The following is a 27,109-nucleotide window of genomic DNA, read 5'->3' on the forward strand; positions in this document are numbered from 1 at the left end:
GGGGGGGGATTATGATACAAAATCACATTTGGACACATTCAAAACTGCAGAAATTCTCAGTTTGATGTCATGTTTTTTTTTTTATGTTTCACTCGTTTTCACTCCAATGCGAGAACCAAAAAGTAAAGATCTTTGTAACCTGATTGTTTCAACTAATTTAAAAAAAAAAAAAAAAAACAAAAAAAACTTTTGCATAAATGTTTAACAAAATATGTAAGTGTTCATGGTTATGGAGTGTTTCAGAAAACCTCTGACAAATGTATGAAATGATTGCTGTCCTGATCTATGCACAAAAACAGAAGAACTATGATTGTAAAATTATGAAAAGGGGGTTGACTGCTATTGATTACTTGAATTTGAACAAAGATTCCTAAAAACATTTTTTGTAGACTATCATATATTAGCCATTAAAGTAACTGTCTCTTTATAATCAGACATGTTAGTTTGCAAAGCTTATGTAACAGATGTTACATAAACATATTAAATCAATTTTTAACTAAAATCTTGGTTCTGGTAATTATTATCTATGCTCTTATTCTTTGTGTATGTTATTCAGCAGATAATGATGAGGATAATAAACATTTTGTTTCATGTTATATTATAAATGAAACCAAGCAAATGTTTAGAACAGTAATTATCCCTTGTGGTTCAGACAACTTCTGAGTAGAAGCAAAATTTTAAGTTTGTATTATTGTTTAGCTAGTTTAGCCATGGAGCAAATGTAAAGACAAATTTCCAATCCAGCAAATTGTTGTTGAGCATATTTTGTTATGCTCAGAATTTTAAAAATGTTTTAACCAATAAGTTTGTTGTCTGATTTAATTTAAAGTGAGATAGGAATCTCTTGAATTATAAGCACTGAATATATCTGCTTTTATTCGCACTGTTTAAGACAAAATTGATAAAAGCAGTTATTCAAAACCTCATCACAAATTAGTTTAAAAAAATTTCTGGTGGAATTAGAAATAATCAAATCTTTCTCAGACTAGTCTAAACCTTTGCTGGACTAGTCCAAAATGTTAATATTACATTAAGTCAGAAGAAGTATGCTGTTGAAATGAAAAATACACTTCAAAACCTAAATCTGCCCTAAGTATGGACAATATTGGATTTAATTACTTAACTGTATGTTTTGGTAGGACTCTAGATTGAGAGATTTTGAATGCAACTATACGCTTGTTATGAACTATACACAATTTAATTTTGTACTTCCATTAAATGAATAACATGTATTTTAAGTATATGTCAAATAGCAAATATTTGTTATTGTACCTGGGTGTTTGAGTCAATATAAACCCCGAGTAGAAACTGATTTCAGAAATCAATCAATTTGATGAAAGTGCCTTGAAAAAAAAATCACTAATTTTGTTTAGTAAAAACCATAAATTCCAAAATTTCATTCATGTAGTTGTCTTTTGCTGTTCAACTCATCACTTCCACATAAAAACAGAGCAGTGAAGACATGGAAATCTACATATATGCAACGCATTCAAACTATGCTGTTATCTGTACAGAAAAGATCAGCGTAATAAAACTTTTATCGACTTCTTAAGCTTATTTAAGACATGCTTTTCTTGGACTTACGCTTGTATAAATTACACTGTCAATTAGAAGAGACAAAACTTTCTACGTAAAATTCAGCTAGAGCTTGCATCCGTCTGCTCGTTTTCATTTCCAGCGAGGTAGCCAGGCTGTACACCTGCGCACTCCGTGGCTGCATGTCGAGCATCTAGACGTCCACATGTGCCCTTCATCTCCCTGTCTTTTCCCCACGGGCGACCTCTCCGACCACCACACAGCCATCAGTCCTCCACTCACTCCTGCCACAGGACAGCCCCCTTTTGAAGGCTGAGTAATTAACGTGCCATCTGATACACCATCCAGCCATGGAGGCTCTCTCTGGGGTGGGGTGGTGGTGGTGGTGGTGGTGGTGGCACACATACGTGCACACCCACATTTGCTTTGAGACACGTTTGTCTCATGAACACACACACACACGCATGCAAGTCTGCGCAGACACTCTCCAAGGCTTACACGCACAGGTAATCCATCACACAGTGTTAACTGGCCAAGTGTTGCTGTCAGACGTGTGTTATGTATGATAGTGACCCGAAGGTTCGCCCAAAGAGACCATCATGAGCTGTAATGGTAATCCCCTCTCCACTGAGCTGACTGTGGATGCGTCATAAAACTAATCCTGAAATATCACGCCTGACTGAAAACCTCCGACTAATAATTAGAAATTTTATGTGAATGATTGCGAGTCGGGGTATTTTGATACTTAAACTGTTTTTGGGCCGCTTCTTATAATTTTTGCATATTTGTATTCATAGCTGCCTTTCAGTTATGATGTCTTTATATCTCAAATGTGATTTTTTTATTTATTTATTTTTTTTTTTTGATAAATCAAGAAAAATAAATTATTTAAAAAGCAGGTTCACTCCTAAAAAAAACAAAAAAACAAAAAAAAAACAAATGATAAAAATTTTAAATGTATGTGATCGGAAACAAATTACAGAAAAATGGTACTCTACATTACCAAACTAATGGAAAAAGGCTTTTTTCCTGTTTTGCACCTGTGCAAACAAAAGGTGTCTTCAGTTGCAATAAACAAGAAGGGATCTCAATAATTTTTTTTTTTTCCTTCCTCTAAAACTTTCGTTTAAGACGTCACGTTCTGCGTGATAAGCATGAAATCCCTTTGATTTCGGGTTGTGGTCACGGAAAGTTCAGGCCTCTTAGAGAAAAAGGTTGGATTTGGGATTTAGTTGCTTCGTCGTGGCAACCGAAGAGCCTTGACTGAATATTTTCTCTTGGAGGTTAAAGGTGACCCGGGGATGTCAAAATAAGACAGATGACGTGAAAAGATATCCTTCCTGACATTAATTTGGACTCGTGCAAACGTTCAAAACACGTACATGGTTTCAATAAAAGCCAAAGATTCAGCGAGATACGTGGATGAAAATAAAAACAAATAACGTGACAGCGAATAGGAACCACTTGAGCAAACAGTCGTTCATTTACACAAAGTTTCCTTTTTAATGTGGACATCGTCGCCACAGGGAACTTCCCCAGTGGTATTAAAAGAAGACGACACGAGAGAACAGGTAGGAGAATGTGGAAAAAAAAAAGGTCTAATCCGTACTTTGCAGGTGTGTTACACTGTTGTTGCCCCAGCAAAAGTTCACAACAGACTTGATGACAAAGGATTGGGCCCCACGTAACCCATTGTGGCCCAGAGAACAATACGTTGGCTGTGAATGGCTAATCCCTCTGGACTGCTGACAGGTCGGGCCTTAGAGCAACTAGGGGACTCATTTCTCCATTGGGCTGGGCTGCCGTCTGAAGGGGATGGGAAAACCCGCGCTGCTTTTCTGAGCTTCGCCCTGAGCGGATACTGGGAGCCATTGTGGAGGAAAATATCATCTCCATTGTCAAGATGTGGTCGTCTTTGTAATGTCAGAAGATGAACTTGGGGAGAATACGGCACCGGAGGGGGAAGGCGCCGGACGAGACCAAGTCCATCTGTGTGAAACTATTCAGACGGGTTAAGAGGGTTTTGCTCAAAAAGTCCTTGTCTCAAAACAGATTCTCCTGACCTCATTAGGATTACACATCAGCCTCGATCAAATCCATTCCTCATTCAAGCTACAAACATTTTCTCTCATTTTTTTTTTTGTCTTTTTCATAACAAATATATGCATAGATAACACCATAAAGGGATAGTTCAGGATCTTTTTTAGTGAGTTTTTTTTTTCTCTTAATGTTACAAGGAGCATCTCACTTGAAACACGTGCCTCTCCTGGCATCTTTAATTCATATTAATCCAGTGTAATAGAAGTACTTGTTCGTAAAGGTTAGAGGTTAAAGCTAGTGGCTCTTCCCAAGAGGATCCAAGGACAAAGTTGACTTCTACGATCACGTGGACGCTGATTTGTGAATCTTTAAATTGTTTGTCTTGTTTGGATTTGACGGCTATTTACAAAAAAGCCAAAGACTATTTAGATGGCAAATGGTGGCAGGAGATGATGCGCCACCAATGCTCTTCCTGGGTGAAGCAAATACTGCTGGAGTGGGATCATTTTCACTGATCTGGTGTAACGTTTCCTCTCCAGTGTGTTTTAATTGTTCTAGGATTACTGACCTACCAAAAATCACTTTCATAAAGTCTATATCTTAAAAAAAGCTATGAGGATAGTGTAAATTATGAAATGTGGCAAAAAATGAAAGTATTTTGGAGCTCAGTGGTTCTGGATAGTATAGAAAAAATTTATTTTAAAATCAAATTTTAATTTAATACAATTATTATGATCAGAAATACTTTACATGTACCGTTCTTGTTATGCGTTTCAACTGGGACAATCTTTTGTGATGCACCACTTCTGACCTCCACTTCCCCTGTTAACATCGATCAGGTTTTGTGAAGCTTACTACCCCAATACAAACAAGACAATAGCTTAAAGGCTCATGAAATTGTTTTTGCATAAAATATGATGATATTTTTGAGTTTGAACTCATATGATGATAAGAGTCCAAGTCAGTCTTTGCTTGCTAATGATCCCGATTTCTACTCAATGAAGCAGCCAAGCAAGTAAGACTACTTTCTGCAAGTAAGATCTGAACCGCCTGCAGTGTACAGTTCTGATCAATCCCTCTGAAGTGAAAGTAAGTGAGCATCCAAAACAAGTCTGGAGAAACAACCTTGTGGTGTGAATTTCATCGTTAGAGACACAGAAAGGTTAGGAGGCGATAATGAGCTGCAGCCACCGCCCAGTTCTTGTAAACAAGGCCCAGGCTGTCTGGATGACACCCTGAGAGCAAACACAAATATCTATTTCCTCTTGGCTGTTATTGGCAGCAAAGCACGAATCAGGACTCCACCCAAGCAGCTCAGGACTGATATTCTGTTCTCTGTCCTCCCGCCAAGTTATACTCAGACAATGGTGGACGGAGGAATGCCCGCAAGGCTGATGCGGACGCTGTTTTGTCAGGCTTTCCTACTTTTTTTTATCCCTCCATCTTTTCACATCTCCCTTCCAGTCTTTTCCCTGGTCTCTTTTTCTTTATGTCTTCTTTTCATAGAACTCAGCTCATCACGACACAAAGAGCGCCAGTCCTCCCCTGAGAGCAAGATCGCCAGTCACTCGCTGCAACCAAATCATCTGTGGAGTAGAGGAGAGTGTCTTCTACATGAGGAGCAGATCACTTGGCCAACAAAACCGTCCCTTTTTACACAAATAGTGTGCACAGTGTATTTGCTTCAGATTTTCAGTTTAATTCCCAACAGTTTACACTTTGTTTACACTTCAGCAAAGAAAATCTTGGAAAGAAAACACTGGAGATCATTTTGTCTTCAGCTAAAAAGAAAACACAAGATATACAATAATAATTTAAAAGCATTACAACCAATGTCCCATAGCAACTGTTCCACTTATTCCATAGAGATTAATTATCTGGGAGCGCTGTTTATATTTTTGTCAGATACCGTGGACAATATCTGACCGAACAAATGTAAACATTAAAATCTTGTGTTGCATTGGCAAACGCCCAGTGATTACAAATATGTCACTCTTAGGTCTATGCACATGCTCCAAAATTATTACAAAAGTTTTTTGTTTTTTTGTTTTTTTGGTTGTTGTTTTTTTTCTGTCTCAGGTTCGTTTGCAATTGTCTTTGTTGCTCTGGGTCCTGATTTCATAGGACATTAGTGCTTGCAAACTTTACAAATAAATCTTATAAGTTTTGTGAGATCAGAGATTAGAGGTTAAAATGTCACTATCTGAAAAAAAGTATATATTCCCCCCCCAAAAAAAGCAACGTGTCCATCAAATAAATATGACTGAAACGTATAAAATTTTAATAATCCTGGTCAAGTTAGAGTTGATAAGAAGTAGCAAAGCGTTCTAGGATTAGTCAGAGCACTTGGGGTGGATTCCTGCAAGTTTCAGGGAGCAAACTCGGTGCTTTCCTGGGTGTAGCTACAAAGGGAGCCTCGCTGAACTTCTCATGTTGACACTGGACACAAAGTACCTTCCTGTTCATGGAAATTATCTTTCAAATGAAAAATGTTTTTGATGTATGAAAACAGTGGAGCTGTGCCAGATCTTTTCAAACCGATGACTTAGAAATGCATTTGCTCGGAATTACTTTGTGGTAAAAAAAAAAAAAAAAAAAAACGTTTTGGATTGGCTCTGAAAATTTTGTGGAAAGCGTAACTTCGTATGATGCGTCCTAATTCCGAGCAAATAGCACGCCGCTATCATGTTGACAAACGTGAGTAAATACTGACCTCTGCTGGACAAGAAAATTATAGTTCTCTGAAGTCTAATAATGTATCAGTAACATAACTCAGTGCTGTCTGGTAAAGATTCTGCACGAACTATCACTGTGAAACATTTGTCTAAAGGTGTTTTTCTTAAATATTGATAAATATAATCCAACTAAAGTAGGAGATAATTTGTGTTTCTCCATTTCTCCTCAAAGTAGACATCATTTGAAACGTGCAGCTGTCTATGATAAAGCTATCCTGTACTGAAATGTTTCCCCTAGAATCAATATGAAAAAAAATTCGGTAGCCGGCATAGACATAGGACGGATGAATGTTTGCAAGAAATGCAATATTCATATGACGTACAGATGCCCACGTCTATTCATTTCTTCTAAAAATGAAAAAAGACAAGATAACACACATTCATACCAGGTTTTCCAATAAATATGGCAGCTGCAGAGTTCAACTATCTGAATGACGCTGCAGTAAAATAAACCTAAACCTGAGAAGAAAGAAAATTAATTAAAACATTGTATTAACTGTTCTGTCTGCCTTTGTGATATCAAAGTCTTTGGAAGGGGGTGGGAGGTAGAAGGGAGTGGGATTGTTGTTGTTGTTGTTGTTTTTCTATCAATTATTGTTGTATCCAAGTGTTTACATTTTGAGTCAGTCTTGTGTTGGTTGTAGTTTCTGGGGGTCTCCTGTGTCTTCTTGCTGTATTCTGTAGCTGTCCCTGTATTTAGTCGTTCCCTTTTATTAGTTGTCCTCGGATGCCTCGAGCCTGCTCCTCCATCTTGCCTCATCAGTAATCAATCACTCCCCTCCCCCCAACCATCATGTAATAAACTCCTCTAGTATAAATGCCTCCTAGATTAGACAAATTGTCCTGTTTTGTTGATGCTTTTCTTCTTTATTGCTATTTTGTCCTCCCTCTGGTTGTTGCTCATCATTGCTCTCCTGATTTTGTTCCTTTGTGTTCTCAGCGGTTTATGTTACTGCGAGTTCGTGTAGTTTTTTTTTTTTTTTTTTTTTTTCCAATTCTTTTTCTACTCTGCTAAAAATGTGTTTCAATGTTGGAACATTTTTGATTAATTGCTGATGTGTCTTTTGCACAAATGTTAGGGATCAAAATTGACACTTTGGCAAAAAAAAAAAAATGCATTGCAGCCTTTCTTGCTTTAGGATATTAATCTTCGTCAATACTGAAACACAACAGAAGAACTCAGCTTCATCGAACACAATCCGCTTTTTTCGGTGGCATACTCTTTCTCCCACTCGTTTCGTAATCGTCACACTGGTTCCCATTTCTCTGATTATCCTCCCGTAATAAAATGGTAAGATTGGCATAAAATCACAAGGATCGACATTTCACTGTGTTGTATCACAATCAGGTCGTGTGAAACCAAAAAATGTAGACGGTTACGAACTCAGAGGACATTTTTAATTTGAAACAGGCTGTGCATAAGTCCAGAAGACGTTTATAACCAAACTCCAGCCATGACCCCAAAACAAGACAAAATGCTTTCAAAAAGGAACTCTCTCTTGTGAGTGGACCAAACTTTCTCAGTGATATTTTGAAAGAGATTGCATGCTTGATGTGAATCCATCCTGATGAATTTTTTCCCACCTTTCAGTGTTAGATGTTTGCTGTTCTCTTGCAAAGTCCAGATGGACAAACTGGATATTTTCAAGGAGGCATTTTTATTCTTTAAGCACTTTTCTAGCTGATGTCATCTTGTGGTTATTAGACTGTAGCCAGCATAATTAGAGACCTTAATTTGTTTTTTGTTGTTTTTCTGATCTAAAAAGTGTGTGGAGGAATCAGGTATCAATGTTGGGTGCAAGAGGCCACCAGGGTTGCATGAATCCAAAAACAACATGAGGAAGAGATGTCATTCCGAATTAATGTTTGTAAATTACATTTACGTCTTCAAAAATCTTTCCAAATAACCTTATTATGTATTTTGACATTGCTTGTCACCACTAGGTGGCAGCCTTGTAGCGTCAAAGACATGAACCTCAATGCGCCTTTCAATATAATTTAGAACGCAGCTTTGTTTTAGTATCCTTCACCATGCATCCTCCTTGTCATGAAAATGTATTTTTAGAAAATCATTTGTTAAAAAAAAAACCTTTATCCTTTGAAAATGCACATCATGTGTGACAGAAATGCTAACTCTGCTAGACTCCGAGTTCTGTTGACATCTTGCCAGATTTGATTAATGGGAGCTGATTTTCGGTGCAGTCAAGTTGCACATCAGGCATTTAGAAGTCACTTTTACATTTTCGGGCCCCAACTGCAGGGAACGGTCCAAGAACAGAGGACAGTCGAGTGTGAGAAGGCAGCTCATTAGCTGCTTGGGTCCAGCAGTGACCGGTGTGTCCCAGGAGAACGGTTTAAGGATCTGGGAAACTCACCAAGATGGCAACAGCTGCAGCTCTGCACTAACCTGATGAAAACTCATCCTCTCTTCTCCCTGTTTCTGTGTTGAAACAGTTTTTTTGTCCGGGCGTCCCAGTAGACCGCCTCGGAAAAGATCTGGATCCATCTGTGCTCCCATCGTTGTGGGGTTTAACCAGATGAAAGAGCTGCAGCATCAAGAGATCACTAGTATCCATTCTGTCTACGAAGAGTGGAGGCTGTTGAGTGCAAGCTTGCACATTTGGGAATTGCAAGTTTGGCTGACTGAACACGATGCTCTGCCACTGACTTTCACCTTCTTCCAACTCAAACCTACAGGATGTTTTTATCCTTTAACTTTGTTTTGACTGAATTTTGAAAGTCTACATGGTCCAAGTTCTCAAGACCCCTGCTGGCAGATGAGATGTGAGGTCCAGACAGATTTTGAAAACAAACAAAAGAGAAAACACCACATGTGCTCCTCAAGATAGCTAAAGATGTATTTCCTGATATTTAACGAGCAGTCACTATTTTAAACATTTTCTAGAAGTTATGTGAGAAATAAAAGAATGTTTGCACCCGATATGGCGTATTACAGAATATTAAGAACGTCAGAAGTGGCAGACACATTTGTCCTTCTCATTTTATCGTAGGCTTTTTCTGTGTTTATTGTCATTTACCGCTGAAGTCTATGAATTAAAGAAAAATTCATAGACTTTATTTAAAAATGTTCATAATTTTCAGGAATAAACCATATCTGTAAACAAAAAAAACAAACAAAAAAAAAAGAAGTACACAAATATGCCAAAGAAAACAGGTTAACAAAAACAGCTGAAAGTATTTCTACACACAGACGAACCTTATTCCAAAAACAATCCCAACAAAGTCTTTGCTGAGCCTGGGGATCAGAATTGTTTCTAAGTCTTTAAGGAAGGGCCTTGGGACAGGTGCAGATGTCTTTTCAGCTCTAAAAAGGCTAAAACTGACAGAAAAATAAAACAGTGAAAAGTTTAGGATACAGGACCAAAGAAATGACAGCGGGAGATTGGTGTATGATACAAATCCATCAGTTTGTAACCACACAGTTTACAGGCAATGGCTGTAAACTGTGCCGGACAAATCGGCAGTCCATCAGAGCACCAGCACAAAGTCCAACAGGGGACAACTATGAACTCTGTCACCAATCAGGTGAGCAAGAGTTTTCTCTCAGCTGTTTGAAGCTGTGGGCAGTGGAGCGCTGAGATGAGCTGAGCCATCCTCAAATGTTGCTTTGCATTGCAGAGGAGCTGGCTGAAAGAAGGCTCCACTGGGGTGGCTGGAAATACTGCAGGTGACCATAAATACAACTCTTTATATAAAGACTAATGGAGGCCTGTTTTGTTTTCAGATTGTTTTCAAATCCATACAAATCTATTGTGAGCCCAAATGCACAATAGAGTTTTATTACCGTAAAGGGGTAGCTCAAAGTTTGTTTTTTTTTTTTTTCTCAGAAGGGATTTTCAGTGACTTATGATGTGAAGCAGAAACACGTCATGATAAAGGAAATGATTCAAACCAAACACTTTCACAACCGGCTGCTGTTACGTTATGTTAGTGGAGGCTGAGAGCTTTATCAATTTGCACAATCAGCTGATAATTAATTACTGAAATAAAAATGCCTTAGCACTTAAAACACAAAATCTGTCTCTTATGTAGCAAATAAAGAAATATTAAAATCCATTAGTGTTTTTTTTTCTCTATTTATTATTACACCAATGTAAATCCACAGTAACAAAATAGGCTTGGATTTGAATGTATTTGTGAAAATAGCACAAATTGTGTACCATAAGTTATTGCTAAAATGTTATAAGACGTCAATAAGATTTGAATAGCACTACACAAGCTTTGCGTATTTACCATAAACCTGTTTGTTTACTGATGTTAAATCAAACCCATGCTATTTAATGATACTCTGATTCAGCAAACAGACCAATATCATCACAAAAACTGAAAAAAAAAAAAAAAACAAATTCAAATACAATTCCAAAACGCCTAAAGGCTAAAAAACAAAGCAGGCCTGAACACAACACATGTACACAATAAAACATTGCAGTTCCTAGTCAAGAGTTGTTTAACTACAAAACCATAATATGCAGACAGGTGAACATGAAAGCAAATCTCAGAGTCAGTTCTGGAGATGCTTTTTTTTAGGTGAGAAGGGACGGACTACGCTGTAGTGCCACAAAGTCTTACAGCGGATGAAATGTCCTCCTCTGATCTTCCTGTCGACATGAAGGGCCACGTCTGAAAAAATAACACAAGAAATTAGGTTAAATTTTACTCTCAAAAAATGATTAAAAAAAAAAAAAACGTCTAAGCCTTAACATGAGACAGATGTGGTCATGATTATTTATTTCCCATTAAAGTATTTATTTATTTTTTTTACCAAGCACGGCTGTTGGAGAAGTTTCATACCAGACTGACTGGATGTGCAAAGCTGTCCTCCAGCCGGTCCTCCTGCAGGATCTGTCTGAGGTGACAGATGTAACTGGACGCGAGACGCAGAGTGTCCAGTTTTGACAATTTGGTGTCTGCGGGAACCCAGGGCAGGCTCGTTTTCAGTCTAGAGAAAGCTTTGCTCAGCACTCTCATCCTCGCCCTCTCCCGAGCGTTGGCGGCGTTCCTCTGAGACTGCCTCGACTCCTTCTGGTGTGCCTTGGAGAGCCTGCTGTGGTCCTGCTGCATCCCCCTCTCCACACCCTCGTCTTCCAGATCTTTGTCCAAATACCGCCTGGCACTGAGGCGGGTGATTTTCCTCATGCTTGCAGAGACACTTCCGTGGAATATCTCGTCGTCCTCGGGATCACTTGGAGTCGAGCCTGTTGACATGGCTTTTTAAAAGTGCAGCAGTTTCTTTTTGTTAAAGGTGAAAAACAAAAAGTCTGATTGGATCCTTGCCAGTTTAAAAATCCATGTAGTTACGATGTAGCTGCAGGGGGCCCAGAAGGCCAGCATTCAATGGACTTACAAAGTAATGAGTTACATTTCAAAAACTGAATGTAGACCCCTCAAATGTAAGTGTCGTGCGCTTGGCCTCTTTGCATTTCTCCTCCCCTTTTCTCCAAACCTCCATGACCCCAGTGAGATTGCAACTCTGTCTCTTTGTGGAAACTGTTAAACAGTTGACTTGCACATCTCCAGCCGAATAATTTGGCTAAGCACTGTGAATTAATGGCTGCTTTTGGGTAATCCCTGGTCACTGTCTGGGGATTGATGTTACCAAAGCAACACAGGATCCCCCGGTGTATTGTGCAGGAGGTTGCAACCTTCCCACTAGAAATGCGGCTGCTGCACACACATAGTAAATGTCCTTGCAGTTTGTTGCTCCTACAGATGTGCTTTAATAGAAATGTCTTAGGGAGCTTATCAAAAGCACCTAATCCTTTGCTGGTTTCACAGAGGGATTGGGTTTCTGCAGATGGAGCGGCCTTTCACACGCAGCCCTTGTGCACCAGCCCCAGCTGTTAGAGGTTCCCATGACATCTGGAGTGCTGGCATGACAAGGGTGTGGCAGATGCAAAGAGGCCCCATCTTCTTTCACATGTAGCAGCGTTTCTTTTTTTAACTGCTGAACGTGCGGCGATTATGTGTTTGTTTTTTGCGTCCTCAAAAGGATCTCGTGTAACAATCAGCTTAAAGATTTGGTGTGGAGAGAAAAAGAGTAACACCTGTTGGGGAAGCGAAGAGGGCGCTGTTAAAAACCTGCTACCGAAGCGACTGACTGACCGGGAAAAGGTGACGGATTTGTGGAACGAACCATGTTTTTACTCTTTTTTTTTTTTTTTTTTTAGAATGTTTAACAAAATGTGCTTTGTGTCAACTAAAAAAAAAAAAGACGTGAAGAAAGATTTAGCCAAGAATGATCTACGTGCAACTGATATGTTTGTGTCTGGCTTTGTGGAACATGCCTTCATATTTGTCACAACACCTCCATATATATCGTACTTAAAAAGTAGCAAGAAGAAACCACTTGTCAAAAGGCAGTTCTGTGAAACACCAGATGCAATTGGTGCAGATTGCAAGAAAAGAAGGTGCTCCCTTAGACAGGATGATATTTCGGGGCTGCTCCGTATGTGGCAGGAATTTAAAAATCCAAATAATCTTGAACACATCCCCTCTCCCCCCTCCCACAGTGAAAATTGCTGGATGGTGCAGATGCAGAAATGTGTTGTGGGGATGTGTTTTATTCAGCAAGGACAAAAGGAGCAGAGGTGAAGAGAAGATGGATGGAGTTAAGTAGAGAGAAGGACAGCGAGGAAAACTTTTAGAGGTTCCAAAAAAAAAAACCTTGACACTAGAGGACAAAGATTCCTCTTCCACTGCATTACTGACTTTGATCACAACTGAGCTGCGATGGAACGATTTCGATTCAAGCGCATTGATGTCAAATGAATCGGTGGCAAAATTCGAAACTTTGAAAAAGTAACATTTACAGGCACCCTCCAGTCAACCTGACAGAGCTTTCCCATCAACTTAAATGTTTAATCTTATGAAGCATGTCAGTCATTTTAAAAGTAATCGACAGTTTTGTGACTCGGTCTTCCTTCTTTTCTAAGTCTATCGATGTTCCCTGAAGCAGGGACTCATTCCTTGCACATGTGCTTTTCCATGCAGCTTTCCAACAGACCAGCGATCGACCGGACCCTGCAGGGATTCCTGCTCTTAGCATATCCTTGGGTGAGTCATGACGTTGAGATATTGAGTTATGCCGGAATCATAGCGAGAGTTTCGGGCGGTCTGCCAACCCCATCCTCTATCACCGCATCCGTCAGCGAGGCGGACGGCCTGACTGACACCTATGAAGGTGCAAGCTAAGGGATTCTGCTGTCGGATTTACCGATCATCTGGTGAGCCGTCATCTTTTTTTTTTGTTTTTTTTGTGACGGACACAAAAAAGGCATCAGCTGTATGACATATGACATCATTCATCCTGGTGCTTCATTCACTGTCAGAGGGAGAACAGGCGGAGATAAAACACTGCGCTCATTGGTCATTCTATGCACACACTTCCTAGAGTAAAACGGGAAAAAAATATTACCCTAAACTTTGATGTAATTGATGGCTTTATGGTTGCTCTACTTGCCCTGGGGATAATTAAATCCAAGGCCAGTGGTAATAAATAACACTTTAAAGTGGACCTAAAGGCGGAGTAGGTATTTTTCCATCAGCAGAGACTTTGACGGGGGCTTGACCTCCACCAGAGGTCCGCTGCGAGAAGCAGAGGGACAGGTGCAGGCTCATGATGTCAGAGCCTGAACTCTGTTTGCGTCTCGTGGTTCCCATGATCTTCACCAAAGCAGTTTGCAGCACTGGACTCGAGGCGATAAAAGCAAAAAAAAAAAGTCAGATGTCTGATGTATTCGTTCCTTACACTGTTCATGTGGTATCGTACGTGCTTAGATGAAAACTTTTAGAATTATTTGCAGCCGTGTTGTGCAGGGTAATGTTATGCTTTATTTGGGAGTAGTGACAGAAATTAAGAAATATATTTTGTGAGAGTAGATGTGGCATATAGAGCAGTGGTTTCCAAACCTGCTCTTCAATTCAGCCCTGCCCTGCATGTTTCAGGTGTATTCTTACTTCCGTACACCTGACTTAAATCTGTGGCTGACTTAACAGACTTCTGCAACAATTAGTGGCAGAAAAGAGGTCATGCGGTCATTTGAATCAGGTGTGCTAGAACAGAGAAACGTCTAAAACATGCAGGGCAGGGATACTTGAGAACCGGATTTGGGAACCACTGCATTAAAGCATTACATAGAGACAGCAACAATAAACAACACAAGATTACATTCATTTCCATCCTGACTTATCCAATATTTCTTTCCTTTCCTTCCGTCTTTCAGAAAGCAAATATTGCAATTGAGGACTTGATCTTGATTTGAGCAATTACAGTCACACACATAGTTTTACATGTTAAAATGACAACTACACCTATGTATCAGTGGAAATTCACTGTGCAAATCAGAAAAGTTCATGCTGTGTAGGTCTCTTCTATTTGCGGTTGGCCTCGATGGCCTTAATCAGCGGGACCCAGCGTGACGTGCTGCGGCCCCTTGCTTTGCTATGACCCAAGCTGGGCCACATGCTGCCTTTCAGTGTCACGGGACCGTCGGACTCCTCGGCCTCAGAGGAGATTTCCATCTTCTGGATGATGAGCTTGAGCAGGCAGTGCTGCTTCTCCAACATGCCTGACATTTCCTTCATCCTGCCAAAAACGACGAAGCAAATGAAAACGGAAAACTGTCGAAGGCAGCAACTGTCTGGGTGGGGGTCTGTGTGGCAAGGCTTTAAAAATGTATGTCTCCGTCCAATCTGACTGAGATTGAGGTGTTTTGAGAATAAGATTAAGAATGTGGCAAAATTTCAGTACTGAGTAGTGCAACGTTTGACATGACTAAGCACTTGCGGGTGTGGCAAAAGGAGGATGTATACAGAATTATCAGGCATACATGCAATACATTTCAGAATAAAAGAATAAAGCATGGACATATTTTTCCCTGAACTCCAAAATTATGCATTACTTTTGTAAAAAAAAAAAAACAAACAAAAAAAAAACAAAACATGAAAATACAATAAAGATTAGGGAAAAAGTGGAAAACCTATAAATACGTTCACAAGGCACTGTGAGTGTATCTTTTTACATTAAATACTACAATTATTCACCACTAGGGGACGCTCAGACATAACAAAATTAAGTGTGTTGCACCTCATAGGATTACCACCTTTCAGTGCTATACTATATTTTGCAATGGATTACTGTGTCCTGTATTTATGATGATTATTTCAAGCTTCCTTTGGCATCCCGAGGTAAATCATGCTTTTAAGCTTTTAGGCAATTAAAGAAATGAATTACTCGTGATCAGCTACTTGTAGGTGTCTCACCTGGCCTTCTGCTTTTTGAGCTCATTCTCCACAAACGTGCAGCTCTGCGATTTGGACTGCAGACGAGTCCAGACTTCGCTTCTTTCGTCCTCCCCAGAGATCATTTGTTTTAGGAAGTGCTGCAAGAAAGAGTGAATTTTCATATAAAAGCGGAAACTGACATGATTTTATTACAAACGTAGGCACGGCACACACCCTGGAGCACTTGCGATTGGGGTAGATGGTGACTGAGGGTTTGTCCACTCGCTTCATAAACCAGTAAGGGAGCTTGTCTTCGAGGGATGTGTGGAGATCAATCTTAGATCAGAGGGGAAACATAAACTCCACATTAGAAAACTAAACAAACGCAGTTAATCATTCTGAGACACATCTGCCACACTGATTGTTTTATAGCACTGCCTCATTGCCGGGTTTGTTTTAAGCATGGCAGAGCAGGATATTAATAGTTTACTTTGTAGTTTGCATTGATAGCACACAATTCAACATCTCCCGCTTCTTATAACGTTACTTGGACTTGATCCCAAACTTTAAAAAAAAAAAAAGGCCTCAATAACAATAAATTGTTACATCAACTGTGCACTTGATTTTACAATCCTGGTGGCTTTAATGCACAGTCATGACAGTCCAAAATCAGAGTAAGCTGTAAAGCATTGTCAGGAGGGTCCATCTCCAAACTTACCTGCATCGCTATTCGTTTCAGGGAAGCGTTTCTTTGAACTTCAGCGATGTCTCCGACTGCTAAACCGATCTGCAAGGCAGAGCCACCAACGGATCGTCAAACGGTGTATAGAAGCATAACGTGCTGTAAGCACTGTCAATTTAGTGAAAAAGATTTACATGAGGCATATTCCAAAAAACACAATGCAACACATGTACATGGGACATATTCTGAAAAAGGAGGAAAAGTCTGTTAAAGTTAAAGTAAGCACAGAGTTGTGGGTCACAAAACACTAAACAGTGGGGAATCTACAGACATTACATGAAAGACAGAAGTCATTGTCAAAAACATTTTTGCCAAAATTGCCACAAAAAAAGCAAAACAGTGATCACGATTTTTTTTATTTATTTACATAATAAAACCCCATTCATTATATAAATACTGTATTTATGTCATAGCTGGGGTAGTATTTGTCCTTCACTGTTAGACAGTTAGCTTGTAAGCAATTTTATAGGCATCAATAAAAAAGATGTATGTCTTGCAAGGAGGCTTTTGATGAGGCTGTTATGGCTCACTGCCCAGGGCAGTATTATCTGTGGGATGAACAAGTGCAAATATCTCAGCTATGATTATCAGGAAAAGTTTTGTCACCATGCTCCGTGTTAAAATGTATTTTATAAGCTTTCTACAATTCCTTAACCAGTTTCAGAAGTGCCACAAGTAAAACTTTCTACCAGGCTACACTTCTAAAAAAAAAAAAAAGTATGTCCATTCTACTTAAATTTAAACAAATTATTGCTACTTCAGTAATTTTTTATATTACTTAGGATAAATAATAATAACATATTAGGATCCAGTTAGTTTAGTTAAGTATGCGCATATAAAAATGTTTGCAATTCAACAAATGTATTCAGTTGTTTCAAAGCTCTTAAATCTCTAAAATTTCCCCTAGTAAATATAGAATAAAATGCACATCGTAAAGAATGCATTCAAATTATTGGACTAATTTTATATCTTAAATCCTAACAGTTTGATAACTTATGTTTTGAAGCGCATTTCGGGCATATGAAATAACCAGGTGCAATAAAAAAACAAATAAATAAAAAATGCTAGCACACTTACCATCAGGTTCACCAAGAGGATTGGCATGAGCAGAACAAAGTTCACGAAAATGACATACGTCAAGACACCAAATGGAAGCTCGTTGTTCAAGTAAGCATCCAGGAAGTTGTTCTGGTAGTTCAACTCTCCGACCATCATCACAAAGGTTTGAATCACGGAGAGCGGCACACTGTTAAACTCTTCCTGTTGACAGAGCAAAGTGACAATGTGTATATGTAGATCATAACACATAAACCAAAAACTTATGTCATAGCATGCACAGAATATGTACTATGCATATATATATAGATGTATGCACTTGCTAAGGTTTATTTGTGTTTGTGCTCTCACTTACCTGGTTGAGCATCAGAGCGTGGAACGCCAAGCTGAACGCCAACATCAGATACACAAACAGCATCACGATACGGAGCAATGTCCTCATGATCTCCCCAAACATCACGACATAAATGCCAACACCCTCAAACCTGAAGCACGGGAAAATTGTCCAACTTCAACAACACTAGAAAGACGTGACGGTGAAATACACGCAGTGCTAGAGTCGGAGTCAACGTGCCTCTGGAGATAAAGGAGAAACCCAATCCAGGAGTTTAAAATGGCCACTGCGCCTGCTTGCCAGTGCCAAGAACCTTCTGCGTTGACCATGAGGGGAACGACGAACAAAAGAGAGCTGATAGCCGACATCCAGTCTATCTGGTTCGACCCGTCCCTGAAGTAACTCCAACGCTTTGGGGTAGCAATGGATTATGGTGAATAAAGTTGTTTTTATATATATATGTGTGTGTGTGTGTGTGTGTGTGTTAGAAACATGCAAAGTAAACAGTAAATGTGATGTTTACTGTTTTAGTTCACATTCATCTATCAAAACTGCTGCTAGGTTTAGTAGAGAAATATGTTTATGGAATAATTTTCTTTCATAGTTTAATGATATATGAGTAACAGTGTAACTCCAACCTGCTGTGATATCTGCACCACTTCTTTTCCAATAGAATAGACGTTAGTGATCAAGACCATCACCATGCAGAAGGACAAGAACATACTTTGCTAGGAAAAAAAAAGAAAAAAAAAAAAGATTGAAACAAGTGGTGTTAGATCACTACACATTTATTATTTGAATAGCTTAGCTTACGCTACAGGCCACTTCATGATACCTCTGTGAATGAAGTGGGAACCATGACGATGTCGAGTTCGCCTGTCTCGGTGGTGTTTACAGAGGGTCGAAGGGTCACTATCAGGTTTGTTAAGGGCAGCAGCCCTAACAGGTACAGAAACATGTTGAGCACATGAGCTTTGCTCCCGTAGGCAACCCTGTGGAGGGTGGGGAAAAAAAAAAAAAAAAAATTTTGAAATGAAATACGACAAAAGCACTTTAAGAAGTGAAATAAAGTTCAGTCCCTAAACTGTTTGATACACACCATTTCATTCCCAGATACTTTTTGCAGACTGGGTGGTTGAGGAGCTCGATGCGGTTATATTGCACCATCGCCTGCAGAAATTGTGAATAAAAGGTTTTTATTTTTTAACATAGAAAAGATTTAAATTGCTGCTCTCAGTAAGTACGGCTGTGGTCAAGTTACATTTATTTAACCCTTCTTCCTCAGCAGCATATAACATGCGATATAAGAGATTTTTAAGACCAAGAACCAGGTGCAGAAGTTTCTAGATTTTTACCAGTCGAGACATATTTAGCCAAATTGCTTATGAACGGGTGCTGACATTTCTTGATATCAACTTGACACTTGACTTCAATCATGATCACTCACATAGTAGTGATCGAGGAAACTTACATTGACTGCGGCTAGAGGCTTAGGAGCGTAGCCCTGCTCAATCAGCTTCTGCGAAATGGGAGCCTGCAGCCATCTGAAATCATATTCAATCTACACAATATACAGAAATCTAGTTAGTTTGTTTTTTAGTTTAATGATGTTCGGGCTGATGTATTCATAGTGCATGTTGCAGATAAATTACATGGTAGTCAGGGCTGTTGTGGTCATCATCAGACTCCTTCACGCAGCGGTCAAGCAGATGCTGTAGGAACGAGTCACAGTGACAGAACTTTAAATTTGATCTCCAATCTTAGTCACAACAAGTCACGTAGCAGAAAATGGCATAAAGAACTTATTTATGATTCATGATGAAAGTTTTTTTTTTTTTTTTTTGTAAAACCTTGCAGCCCTCAGGCAGAAATTCAATCATGTCAAGAATGGGGCATCGTTGGGTGGAACCGGGAACAAACAGTCGCAAAGCCTCCTCAATCCTGCAAGAGTAAAAGCGTATAGTTGAGTCTTAATGTTTCTATATTTAGAACGATCACAAATTTGAACAAGACTACCTATTTCTTTAAGATCAAGACTTTTTTTTTTCATGACTTGCCTTTCGCTGTCAATCACAGCGTTGACCACTTCTTTTCTCCCGTTCTGCAGCGCTTCGTGAAGAAAGGAAGTGTCATTCTTGTTCAGCACAAGCTCAGCCCCTCTGACCAGCATCATTCTGACTGCAGCCACATGTCCAGATCTCGCAGCGATATGGAGTGCAGTGTTCTGGCATGTCAGTGTGACAACAAAATGATTACATGCTTGATAACAGAGCTAACTGTACAGCCTGGTAAAACTGTTGTCAAAGAAAAGGCAGATTTGTTTCTAAAAAAAAAACAAACAAAAAAAAAACACTCGTTTATACCCCATCCTCATCGGTTTTATCCAATAACTTGGGGTTTGCAGAGAGCAGTATATCCATAGTTTGTGTGTATCCTTCAGAGGCGGCATGGTGTAGACAACTCCAGCCTTTGTAATCACTGAAAAACAAAAGTTCACGGGTTTGTATGCCATAAATGTACTTGCTTAACGTATCGACTTGGCTTAAAATATCAGTATCGACATGATCGCGTGTTTTTAGTCGTTACAAATGCTATGCACGCTGTCTGTAAACGCAACGATCCAGCATTTGGGTCGCACCTGTGAAAGAGAGCTCCTTTGCGCAGCAACAGCTGAACCACCTTGGTGTGCCCCCCCTTGGAAGCCAAGTGGAGTGGCGTCAGGCCTCGCTCGTCACCTTCGTTTAGCAGACGAGAGTCTGTGATGGACTCCAGCAACCTGTGGCAGGTGTTGATGCGCCCGTATCTTAAAGAAATAAGGAGGAGGAAGGGAGGCGGGAACACTAATATGCCGTAACACGTATGGTGACTGTCTGACATTATGACGTAAAGCACAAAGGAGAGTAAAACATCTCGTTTCAAACAACAAAACATGCTGATTTAGGAGCATCATCGAAAGATTTTAACTTGGATTAAAATTCACAAAGACTTACTTGCTTAAGGAATGTGTTCCAAAATCAACATTTTTATTTCAAACTTCACTATATCACTACCTTCACAGTTGAGTACATACACCTTTAAAAACCAATATAGCCCTAACTGATTATCCCATCTGTACGTTTTACATCTTAGACAGAAGGTGTCTAGTCAAAGTGCCACACACTCAAGGCTTCAACCTGCAGTCAAAATACTACAGTGAAAGTCGGAGCCAGCCATCCTTAAAGCTCTGAAAATTGCTCCGCTGTGTTGTTAACAAATATTCTTCTGCGCTCCTGAAGTTTGTAAGAAGGTCAGCAGGACTTTGCGTCAGCACAATAAATTGAGCAGCGTTTAAAACGGGATTTCACAAAGATTTATAGGATGACATCATAACGTGGTTTTCTTTTGCCCCCTCGAGTTCTAATTAAGCAGGTGTGAGTGATTGAAAAATCAATGCGAATAAATGCCTCATGTTCGTTCTTTCACAACATTTATTGCATTTACTCTCATTTCTAGGTAATTGAATTCTGTTCTTGTGACAGCACCTTCAGGTTTGTGAAGAATCATCGTGTGGTGCTGCAATTAATCTTTGCAAAAAGGTTATGATTTAAAAAAAAAAACAAAATAACTCACTGGATTAAAAGATCTGGTGACATTTTTAGTTGAGTTGACACATGAATTTATTACCTGTCTACCTTTTGTTTAATTGTAGAGACCTAGTGGAAATCTCTGTTTTATCACTTAAAGTCATAGTTGGATGGATCTTCAATAACACAATCACTTTCATAATATGTGATGGACTCGATTCACAACTGTAAAGGTCTGAGCCACTATTGGCTTCGGTAGAAACTCAAGGCAACAGGACACATTTTCAAAGAAAGACTAAACAACTTTGAATCAAACTCCAGTTAAGTCGGTGTTTTTTTTTTCTTACTGTGCAGCAAAGTGAAGAGCAGACTTCTTGTCTTTGGACTTGCATGCAAGGCCAACTTGACCCGAGAGGCCCAGCATGTTCTTCACTGAGTCATGGATACCCAGTCTGCAGGCGTAGTGCAGTGGCGTGCAGCCCTCGTTATCTTCGCAGTTCAGCAAAGCTTTCACGCTGCTATGCTAAAGTCGGAGACATCATAGACATGTTGGACTAATAACGCTCAAGTCCTATTCAAAAAGTATGTTGGTAATGGTAATGAAAGTGCTATAAAACAAACAAAGGTTGTGCTGAAATTGACTGCAGCATTTCAGACTATTTACTGAATTTGAATTATCAGCTTTTCCGTGATTTGGGCCATTTTTTTTTTTTTTTTTTACAAATTTTGCCACAGTACTTACTGAAATTCTAAAAGGCAAACACAACAAACATCCATCCATCCTTTCTTGAAATTTCCTTGTTATCAGAGTAAGATTTTCAAGGAAGGCTGAGAGATATTATCATTTGTGAGTCAATTTGTTTGAGATCAGATGCATCAAACTTCTCCCATTATTATAAATTCCTGTTTCATATTGTAATAAACGCTCATTGTGAAATCTGTGAAAAAATATTGCTCATTCAATGAAATTTACAACATTAGAAACAATGTTTCGCTTTAGGGCTCAATACAAATTGATTACAGACAGTGCCTTAATTAGATTCCAATACGGTGATGTCTTCCTACGCTGTGATTTTTTTTTTTTTTTTTTTTTTGGAGCAACCATTTTTGGGTACCTGTAGCACTTCTTCTGGGAGGTTTTTCAGACCCTTAGGCTGCAGGATGGCCAGGTGAAGAAAGTTACAGCCACATTTGTCTTTCACATTCACATTGGCCCCTTAAAAGATATGAGCATATACTTACAACCTATTCCAAGTCAACATTATCGGAAATCTTAAGTGCTTCTGGTAAATGTGAGCGGCATTTTATTTCACCTTTGGACAGCAGCAGAGCTACAGTTTTCCATGCTCCACAACTGGTTGCCAACAACAAAGGGGTGTTTCCTTTACAGTCGGTGCTGTTCAGATCAGAACCCTGGGAAGTGAGAACACAAAAGAATTAACGTTTCGGACTCATTTTCACTGCAATTACTTCTGAAGACCTTTCAAAAGAAACGTGGATACGAATGAATATGTATTAAATCAAGCAACGTTACAGTTATAACTCCTCTGCCTTTTGAAGATGAATCATTTGTAGCTGCATCTATTACTAGAGCTCATTTGAATGAGTTCTGGATATGTTTGCTCTCCTGCAGATGCACAAGGGAAGAGTTGCATTTAGCAGGCCCTCTCTTTCCAAAAATCTTTTATTTCATAGTAACACAAGGGGAAGGATTAGATTACAAACAAATCAACTCGTACAGTGCAATGTTCTCTCTATATCCTCGAGGCATTTTTTCCTAAAACATGCAGCTTTCTTTGCTGGAATCCTTCCCATTGCTGTGGTGTGAAGGGACATTAACAGCATATTTAGATACAGCGTGGAGAGGTCAGCTGGTCACATAAAAGGGGTTTGGCTTAAAGATATAAATGGAGTTGCAGTTCAAAAACCGCTGGATTACCCTTGCTTCCAGACTACATTAAACATATAAAAAAATAGAACAGAAAAGCTGAAATTGCACAAATAAGAATAAATCATAAACATCTGCAAGAGAATAAAGTATTTCAAGCCACACACATCTGGAGGCAGTGCACCTTGGACGACGCTGCCACCGGTGTGTTTCATGGTGGAAATGGTGTATTCAGTGTGACGTTAGTTTTAAAATATGGCAAACAGTCACTTCGCTATTGTGGGTGTCCATTTTATCCAATGATTTTGCACTTTAATGTCTGAGCTACCAAGCAGAGACTGACCTCATCTCATATTGGCTACATCTCGGAAATATATATTTCTAGAGCTAAACGGGCTAAGGTTGATTTCCTGTCCTTTTGTTTTATGACAAAATGAGCTTACGTTAATAAACTCGGGTGTTTCCACTCTCATAGCAATTAATGTCTAATAAAAGAGTGTACATGTGCAACAGATGGTGGACAAGTGTTGCTCAGCAGCACCTTGAACTCAGCCCTGTGGTGACTTTAGAGTGAACATAATTGGTCAATAACAAACATGGGGAAGCACACAAAGTAAGCGATTAAATTGATGAAATAATTAACTTGTAATTTGGCTCGACTGCTCTCGTGACACCAAATTAAAAGTCAAAGTGCAGCAACAGCTTACAAAGAGAAGAAAGGTTAATCACATGATTCCTCATCCGAGTTCAGAATGTGTGTTGTGTGGCGCTTTATTTACCAAAGAAATCAGGTGCTCCGCCAGCTCCGCGTGGTCAAATATTGTAGCCCTGGAAAAGCAAACACAGTTGCTGTAAACCAACAAGCACAGCTGCAAGAGCTGGCAACCTTAGTCATGGTGGCCAGTGTTGAATAAGAGTGATCTAACTCAGGGTGTGACATAACTAGATTTCCCTTTGTCATCTCGCCTTTTATCTCCTGGATCGCAGTTGTGCCCTCAGATGACGCACGTCAATCACAAATGCCTTGCAGTTTGGTTGGATTCTGCACGTGCCTCGGCTAAAGTAGATGAATTTTTTTTTTTTTTTTTTCTTACAACTGTTTGACTGATGGAAAAATACTTGTTAATCCCCATTTCTATAAACCCTGAATCTGAGGACAGCAGGGAAAATAGCTGCTGCAGTAGGGTCACAGATTAGACATCAATGAAGACCTTTGACATACATTCTGTAGATAGATAGATAGATAGATAGATAGATAGATAGATAGATAGATAGATAGATAGATAGATAGATAGATAGATAGATAGATAGATAGATAGATAGATAGCAGCCCACATGTTCAATGTCATTAACGTTTTCCTCAAGTCTAATTAACAAATAACACTGTGGTGAAATAGATCAAGCATCTGAGAGCCCAACGAAGGCAAACTGTTGACATTAATTCTGGCTGGGATGACAGGAGAACACCCACCTATGCAGAGGAGTCTGGCAAGCCCCATCAGTCAGGTTGATAACATCTTCCACTTGGTCCACAGTGGACAGCATCAGCTTCACCACCTCTATAGCACCCTGAGTGCAGGCCAAATGAAGAGGCGTGCAGCGATCATTCTAAACCACAAAATATCACTGCGTTACCGCACGCAGAATTAGGAATGAACAATGCATTAATGCAACACGTATCTGCAGGAATAAGAAGTCAAACAAACATTTTTTTTGCGCATACTTTATGCCTCCCTAATGCATGTCCTGCACGTACTGGCTGACTTTAGTGCAAGCCTTTCATGAGATAACTAGGACTGATAGAAGAGGGGGTGCTGATTGCCCAACTCAACTCCATAGTGTAAGTGGAGGTAATTTGTATCAATTTAGCCAACTGAAGCTATTACTATGCCCTCCATCGCTGCCGTGGCTCTGGGCACTAAACCTGAACTAGACATAACAAGCAGTCCCTGATGAGAGGGATGAGAGTGACTTGTCCTAGCATAATTGCCAGTAAAATAATGTACAGGTGCAGGCAAATTGGTTGTAGATTAAAAAACTAAGCAAAACAAATGCAAATCTAACAAAGTATGCAATTGACAGACTGAAGACGAATTGGACCATTTGTGATGTGCTTATGAAAATGTCATCCTCGTATACATGAAAAGCTGTGGTGACAACCAAATGAACATCTGCGTTTTGATTGATGGTTTACACGCTTTATGGAAAGTGCAACTTTATGCAGACCGTCTGCATAAAGTATTGACATTTCAATACTATCTGTTGGTCACAGACCTGTTGCTGGTCTATTTTGGCCCCAGTGGCGATGCAGAGACGGATGGTTTCGAAATTCCCCCCACGCACGGCCAGATGGAGAGGGCTGCTCTTGGACTTGTCTAGGTAGTTGATGTGGGACACTGCATTGTGGCCGTGCTCTTCTCCTGCCAATGAATTTAATCAAGAGTTGCTTTGTACTGAGGGTTGAGGGTATACTGCGAACATACTGGCAATTCCCATTCAGCCTGTCTGTTGTTTTGACTTGGTTTTGTTTTTTTATGTTAGTACTTTTGAGGGTGGAAGTAATAAGTTCATCCAAATGAATTGTCTGCTACAATCCAAGCAATCCAAACTGTTAATACAAAAACTATTAGAAACCTCATAAATATTTTGTACTGGAAGTAAACTTCCTCCAACAAACTCACATTTGGCAAACAATCTTCCCGCGAGTACTGAATCACTCCGAGGGACTGAATATGCGAAGCATTTTTCCTGAAAATGTCTCCGGAGGCTCCCGTGGCAAGGTGAGCTCTTGTTATCTATCAACCTAATTTGCCATTTGGCCTTGCAAGAAACGTTTGTTACTGTCAGCACTTCTGGATTTTGTCGACATGTGTTATTTAATTCTCGTACCAGCCTTCAGAATGACTTCCATGGCTTTCCTCGCTCCCGCGAAGGCAGCAGCATGCATGGCAAAATGGCCTAGCTTGTTCTGTGTGCAGAGCATGGCCCCGTGCTTTAGCTTTAAAAAGAAGGACAAAAAGAGACGGTGTTTTGTTGGAGACAGATCTGTCATGGTGTTCCAATAAGACACAGTTCTGTTGACATGCTATACTGGTGGTTAATGGAAAACGGAACATACCAGTATGTTCAGAGCTTCACAGTTGTTGAGAGAGCAGGCCAGTATTAGTGGGGTGTTACCAAGGTCTCCTTGCAGGTTGCAGTTTGTCACACTGTAGGATAAAAGCATCTAAAAGGGGCAGAGATTTAAAAAAAAAAAAAAAAACAAACAAAAAAAAAGAAACAGAGCGTCATGCAATCTTTTATATTATTTTGTGTCCTACCAATACACCTATGTCCTTCATTCTGCACTATGCTGTGTCAGGTTGTGGAGAAGAGCCAAAGGCTGCATTGACCATCACCTGTGTATTTCTTATCGGAATATATAGATAGATTAAAGTAGCTAGGCTTTTTAAAATGTATGAGAAAATGTGATATATGTTAATAAATGTACTCTTTTATTTTGACTTAAAATGAATAAAATGTTACATTGCTAAGTTTAGGACCCAAGAAAGTTGATTTTGCCATTTGGCGATATGACGCATCATGCAAGTACTCATACCTCTTAAATTTCTTCCCAGTCCATCACATTTTAACCACAGACATTGATTAGTTTTGCTGCGATATTATGTGGTAGATCAACACAAAGCAATGTATATGTAGAAAGTACTTATACGTAATTAGATCGTAAGTAGAAAGTACAAAAGTTATTTTTATTTTAAAAAATGATAAATAAAAATCATAAAAATATGACTCATGTTTATTTTAGAGCATTTCCTTCTCAAATAGCACCTAAGTAAAAGTGTTAAACCAGTTGTTTTCTGGGCTGCACAAATCAATAAGTGAGATCCACTTGTTTATTCTACCACTAAAAAAAAAAAAAAAAAAAAAATTGGGAAAACCTTTTTTTGAGGGGATGGGAAAAAAATCAAATTG

The 27,109-nt window shown here is 39.4% G+C and overlaps 2 protein-coding genes across 2 annotated transcripts in view; both read right to left on the reverse strand.

Annotated features, from left to right (window-relative positions):
* Positions 1-11,114: 11,114 nt before the first annotated feature.
* msc (musculin (activated B-cell factor-1)) lies at positions 11,115-11,687 on the reverse strand. Its single transcript, XM_015051187.1, has one exon. The coding sequence runs from the start codon at positions 11,535-11,537 to the stop codon at positions 11,118-11,120; it is 420 nt and encodes a 139-aa protein (XP_014906673.1). The 5' UTR covers positions 11,538-11,687; the 3' UTR covers positions 11,115-11,117.
* Positions 11,688-13,532: 1,845 nt separating this feature from the next.
* trpa1b (transient receptor potential cation channel, subfamily A, member 1b) overlaps positions 13,533-27,109 on the reverse strand; it is a 21,855-nt gene continuing 8,278 nt past the window's right edge. Inside the window, exons 6-29 of the mRNA XM_015051184.1 lie at positions 26,256-26,363; positions 26,027-26,135; positions 25,412-25,557; positions 24,609-24,745; positions 23,917-23,965; positions 22,563-22,662; positions 22,365-22,465; positions 21,597-21,772; positions 20,325-20,489; positions 20,050-20,164; positions 19,744-19,910; positions 19,537-19,627; positions 19,339-19,398; positions 19,158-19,247; positions 18,786-18,856; positions 18,522-18,678; positions 18,325-18,414; positions 17,927-18,096; positions 17,708-17,837; positions 17,374-17,556; positions 16,273-16,341; positions 15,789-15,890; positions 15,594-15,712; positions 13,533-14,916 (exon numbers count right to left, since the gene is read on the reverse strand). Coding sequence (XP_014906670.1) covers positions 14,703-14,916; positions 15,594-15,712; positions 15,789-15,890; positions 16,273-16,341; positions 17,374-17,556; positions 17,708-17,837; positions 17,927-18,096; positions 18,325-18,414; positions 18,522-18,678; positions 18,786-18,856; positions 19,158-19,247; positions 19,339-19,398; positions 19,537-19,627; positions 19,744-19,910; positions 20,050-20,164; positions 20,325-20,489; positions 21,597-21,772; positions 22,365-22,465; positions 22,563-22,662; positions 23,917-23,965; positions 24,609-24,745; positions 25,412-25,557; positions 26,027-26,135; positions 26,256-26,363 — 2,919 coding nt within the window. The 3' untranslated portion in view covers positions 13,533-14,702. The remainder of the gene's footprint in view (positions 14,917-15,593; positions 15,713-15,788; positions 15,891-16,272; positions 16,342-17,373; positions 17,557-17,707; positions 17,838-17,926; positions 18,097-18,324; positions 18,415-18,521; positions 18,679-18,785; positions 18,857-19,157; positions 19,248-19,338; positions 19,399-19,536; positions 19,628-19,743; positions 19,911-20,049; positions 20,165-20,324; positions 20,490-21,596; positions 21,773-22,364; positions 22,466-22,562; positions 22,663-23,916; positions 23,966-24,608; positions 24,746-25,411; positions 25,558-26,026; positions 26,136-26,255; positions 26,364-27,109) is intronic.

The sequence above is a fragment of the Poecilia latipinna genome, unplaced genomic scaffold (assembly GCF_001443285.1).
Source record: "Poecilia latipinna isolate Pla-1442-1.1 unplaced genomic scaffold, P_latipinna-1.0 Scaffold1035, whole genome shotgun sequence".
Lineage (NCBI taxonomy): Eukaryota > Metazoa > Chordata > Actinopteri > Cyprinodontiformes > Poeciliidae > Poecilia > Poecilia latipinna.